Below are 5,473 nucleotides of genomic sequence, written 5' to 3'. Positions count from 1 at the left end.
TAAGTGTATGATGGATGTTAATGAAAGACTGAGGCAGACTATTTAGCTTCAGGGAAAGGAGGGAAATTATTTTTAATTGGCACCTGGTCTGGGATGGCAGCGATTATTTGTTTTTACTTTTAAATCTCCAGTGTGTCATCTGTCTGCCAGGCAGACATAAAAAATGAAGCTACCTATAAAAAAAAAAAAAAAATCATCCAATATAGATTCAAAATGAAGGCTGTTTTTTAAGGTTACGGCTTCCCTCTTCTGCCACTGATCCTCATTAATAGTTAGTTTATGTCCTAATTTATTGACAGGGTGCAGGGTATTCTGTGTAAGCTTTATTTGCTAAAGATAATGTAACTTTGAAATATATGCCGACTTAATAATTTTTTAAACTGTGAAGTTTTGAAATACATTGGGATTTTCCTTTATGTACTACTTTTCTTTGTTTTGTGCCAGAGAGTACATACTTAGAAGTGTATTCATGATCCCCTCTAATACCTAGGCACATGAGGGTTTGTGTTTCCTCTGCATTTTCATTCTCTAGGATAATTTGAGTGATTTTATTTATTTTAGGTGTAGGCTTTATATACTTTAGTTTTTCTTTAATTTGGCTATTTATTACATATGTATTGCTAGTTATCTGCAATGATCTAGGAAATGTGACCTTAAAAAAAAAAAAAAAAAAAGTATGTCCTGTGCTATTTGAGTGTGTCTTATGTTCTAGATCTCTCCCTTGTATCTTTTCTGAGACCATTTTTATTTGTCTTTTCTCTTTAGGAATTTGACATGCATGATGGAGGTGAAAAAGGATGAAAAACAAGCTGCTGTCCTGGACAAAGGTGAAGAAGATGAATGTTTAGTAGAACTTCATTACATTGGAACCATGTTCTAAGTAATTCTTCTAGACATCTTTCATAAATATTTTATATATCTACAGAGACTGATATGACTGAAAATTTGGCTCATCAGCAATATATGCTGGAAGAAGCCTGCATGGAACGTAACATTTGTTTTAGTTCAGATTATGTGAAAAAAGTATAGACTTCTACCTATTATTTATTAACCTTGCATCTCAATTCAGCCACACCAAACTAGTCTTTAAAGTGAATAGAAGCAGAGTCTTTGTGGATATTTTTATTGAACATGACTCATGGAGAAGAGCTTGGCTCTGAGATGCACCAGGATTCTGTTGTTCTAACTTACCTAGAGGGATTACTAATGCATCAAGCAGCGGGAGGCTCAGGTACTGCAGTTGACAAAAAGCCTACTGGGCATAGTGGAGAGGATCAAAACTTTAAGATTTCTGGAAATATATTTCCCAACTGTCAAAGTAATGGTCCAGTTCTTAACACACATACATATCAGGGATCTGGCATGTTGCATCTCAAAAAAGCAAGACTATTGCAGTCTTCTGAAGACTGGAATGCAGCAAAGAGAAGGCGGTTGTCTGATTCCATTGTGGATTTGAATGGAAAAAAAGAAGCTTTGTTAGCTGGCATGGTTGAAAATGTGCCTAAAGGCAAACAGGATAGCACATTACTTGCCTCTTTGCTTCAGTCATTCAGCTCTAGGCTGCAAAGTGTTGCTCTGTCACAACAGATTAGGCAGAGCCTCAAGGAGCAAGGGTATTCCCTCAGCCAGGATTCTTTACAAGTGGAGAAAGATGTAAGGTGCTATGGTGTTGCAACTAGTCGTTTGAAGACTCTGCTGAAGAAAAGAAAAGCAAAAGATCAAAAGCTTGACACCACTCTGCCTGATGTAACAACGAACCTGCCTAAAGAGAGGTTTATAGAATCTCCACATACAGGGCAGAATGGGCCCAAGGTGATGAATGAGCCTCTCTCATGTGCTGCAAGATTACAAGCAGTTGCAAGCATGGTAGAGAAAAGATCTAGTCCTACTGCTTCGCCTAAACCCAGCGTAGCGTGTAGTCAGCTAGCTTTACTTCTTTCAAGCGAAGCTCATTTGCAGCAGTATTCAAGGGAACATGCTTTAAAAGCACAAAATGCAAATCAGATAGCAAGCGAGAGACTTGCTGCCATGGCCAGATTACAAGAAAGTGCCCAGAAAGACCTTGGCCATTTCAGTCTGTCAAAAGGAATGCCAAGCCATCTTAATGGTCAAATGAGATCATCAACCAAAACAATAACTAACAAGAGCAATATGGCACCATTTCAGAGCCCCATTGGAATCATTCATTCTCCTCCCAAAAATTTAGGATACAAAAATACATTGGAAAGAAACCATTTAAAACCATCTCCCAGCAACAGTTTGCTTTTACATCTTCTTAAAAGTCAGAATGCAACTAAACAAACAAAAGGGCAAGAGCAGAATGAGAGATCGGGTATTTTTGAGGACAGTAGCACACCAACTACTGTGGATGAGTATTCAGACAACAATCCTAGTTTTACAGAAGATGACAGCAGTGATGATGAAAGCTCCCATTCTAACTGTCTTCCTATAGATTTATCTTTCAAACAGAGGACAGACAAACAAGATTCTGGACAGCCTGCTTCTCTAGATAATCTGACTCAGCCATTGTTTCATAATTGGGATCAAAAAATTCCATGTCTAGAGAACAGTATGGAGAATAAAGAAGATAAAGACACTCCTAAAGGTTCTAAACTGAATCCACATCAGAAAGTAACACTGCTTCAGTTATTACTTGGGCATAAGAGTGAAGATAACAAAGAGAAAGATACAGACCCTCAGGGACCACACAGTACAGCTGATGTGGCAAAATTTACTGTACAAACTGGTAAAAGGACTCCTGTGATGGAAAGTCCCAGTGCAAATCGAATAACTCCATTAAGCACTCCACCTTTGCTTATTTCTACAAAAGCAGATTCGCCTATAAATCTCTCACACCAATCTTCTCTAGCAGTCAAACGTAATTCACCACCATATGCTTGCAGCATCCAGCCAGAGAGGTTAATGAATCCAGCATCTAAACATTTGATAGATCTTACAAAAAATAAAGAACTTCAAGGAACTAAACTGAACAGAAATGAAAGTGCACAAAATTCTGCAGCTTTCAGTGCCAGCAAGCTGTTGCAGAACTTAGCTCAGTGTGGAATGCAGACTTCCATGTCAGGTGAAGAGCAAAGAACCAGCCAACAGCTGCTAACAGGAAATACAGATAAACCTGTAGGGTTGATTGATAGATTGAATAGTCCTTTACTTACAAATGTATCAGGTAAATTTGAAGAGAACAACAAAATATTCAATTGTCATCCTACACCCACTGAACAAGGACTTCCCAGTTCAGAAATAGAAAATCTCCTTGAAAGACGCACTGTTCTTCAGTTGCTTCTAGGAACCCCCAATAAAGGTAAAAGTGAAAAGAAAGAGAGGATGCTTTTAAAAGATGAAAGCTCACAAGGGCAGATGGATAAGGCTTTGAGTGAGCAAATATTGACAGTGAAAATAAAAACTGAACCTTGTGAAGAATCAAATGCTCCTCATAATCCAAATGCACAGCCAATAAGAGAGAGTAAGGGTAACAAATTTCAAGGAATAGCTCATTCAGTCCAGAGAAATACAGGTGCCTCTCCAGCATCTGAGGACTTGAAACCTGAGCCTCTTTCACCTGAAGATTTTTCTTTTTCAAAAAATGGCTTGTTAAGTCGGTTGCTGAGACAGAATCAAGATAGTTACCCCATGGATGATCTGGACAGAAGTCACAGAAATAGTGAACTGACACTTCTAGACTCAAAGAGCCTTTGCACCATTCCTAAGAAGAGGAAATTTCATACTGAGCCTTTAGAAAGTCCATTAAAAAAGGTAAAAAGTAATGTGTCTGATGCTTCAAACAATCGCATATCTCCTGCAGAGACATTGTATCGGCCTTTGCTTAACCAGCAAGAGCTGAACTTCAGCAGAAGCGATCTTGAATTTAAATATGCTGCTGGTCATGGTTCAAATAATGAAAGTGAAAATAGGAGTTGGTCTAGAGATAGTAAAGGCTTTAATGTGTTGAAACAACTGCTTCTCTCAGAAAATTGCGAGAGAGATTTTTCACAGCATAGGAATAATGCAGTAACAGAGGGCAAGAAGAAAGGAAACAAAAATAATGTAGCAAATAATAAACCCGAATTTAGCATTTCTTCAATAAATGCATTAATGGGAAATCCTGTGCAACCAAGCAGTTGTGTGGATCACAGGACATTTCAGTATCCAGTAGCAGTGAAGAGTCCTGCTAGTTCCCCCTTCTCTGAACACTTGGGATGTACAGTATCTAGACCTGAATCTGACCAATTTAATGTTTGCCCCATACCCAGTGAAAAAGGCCCCATCAGATGGGTTATCACAGGAATGGACAAGGGTGAATATGAAAAAGACTCCCCAAGACTGACCAAAACCAATCCAATATTGTATTACATGTTACAGAAAGGAGGCAATTCTGTTAGTAGCCAAGAAGCACATAAGGACATTTGGAGTGAACCTTCATTTATGGAAAATTCAACTCCTGTTACAATAAAGGAGGAGTTATTACCTGGCACAGAACCTAAAATTCCTTTCCATAATTTAAGAAGCCCTTACAATAGCCATATGGGGAATAAAAGCTCCCATCAACACAATATGAATGGAGTAGTGAATGGACTCCTGGAAAAAGTGCTAACAATCAAAAAAGAACCAGAGTGAAATATATAGCCAACACAATGAGTTTACAGTCAGTGGGTTTGAATCTCTGAGTTTAATAATAATAATAATAATAAAAAAGTATGAACTGGATACTGTATAAATTGAGCATGATTTGAGAAAAGCATGGTCTTATTGAATCATATTTTCATTTGAGAAACTTTTTGTTTTTCTGGTGATATTTAAAAACATGTAGATATGTTTGCTTTACAGTAGATAGTCACAAGGAAACTGTGAGAGTTGTAAGCTGTACAAGACACAATTCTGTATGCATCAAAGTAAGTTATGAATAGTCTGTGACTGAAGTCTTATTTGGTAAATACAGGTATTTAGGTATAAAATAAAGTAAGCATACAGCTAAGGTGGTGGTAATGCATTCTGCTGCATTTCATACTTTCCACATACATAGTATATTCCCTTTTTTTGGCAGTTTGAGCATAGAGACAATATAACCTTTGATATTTGTTTAATACATTTTGTGAAATTTTAAGATTTTTTTTTTTTAAGAAATGGAACAGTCAGTCCAGGGTAGTAGAGCATCACATTTGGTAGTCTGTCAGTGTTAATTAATCAAATGCGCTGAAATGTAATTTTTAGTGCTTCCAAATTTTGTTTTTTTATTATTTAATTATTTTTGTGGTTATCCCCAAATTATGGTGTGGTGTCTTCCCCTCCCCCCCCCCCCCAGTTCCTTTTGACTAGAGCATTCTGCAGAACCCTGAGTAGTATTCATATAAAATAGGGGTTATGATTAAAGATTGTTTTCTAGTTTTCCTAGCATTTTATATAAAAAGCAGATTTTAATCTACACTGGAAAAAAAAAAAGTGGGTAAGTCTTTTTTGT

General features: G+C 37.2%; 1 protein-coding gene across 1 annotated transcript; it reads left to right on the top strand.

Moving 5' to 3' along the window:
• Positions 1–1,131: 1,131 nt before the first annotated feature.
• Positions 1,132–4,632, top strand: NRIP1 (nuclear receptor interacting protein 1). Its single transcript, XM_065423836.1, has one exon. It carries the CDS (start codon positions 1,132–1,134, stop codon positions 4,630–4,632), a length of 3,501 nt encoding a protein of 1,166 aa, XP_065279908.1.
• Positions 4,633–5,473: the final 841 nt, after the last annotated feature.

The sequence above is a fragment of the Emys orbicularis genome, chromosome 1 (genome assembly GCF_028017835.1).
Source record: "Emys orbicularis isolate rEmyOrb1 chromosome 1, rEmyOrb1.hap1, whole genome shotgun sequence".
Lineage (NCBI taxonomy): Eukaryota > Metazoa > Chordata > Testudines > Emydidae > Emys > Emys orbicularis.
This window is presented reverse-complemented; position numbering and strand designations above follow the sequence as displayed.

Bases quoted from the DNA above. Each gene is read 5' to 3' on its own strand.
- NRIP1 (XM_065423836.1), top strand. From the start codon at position 1,132: ATGACTCATGGAGAAGAGCTTGGCTCTGAGATGCACCAGGATTCTGTT.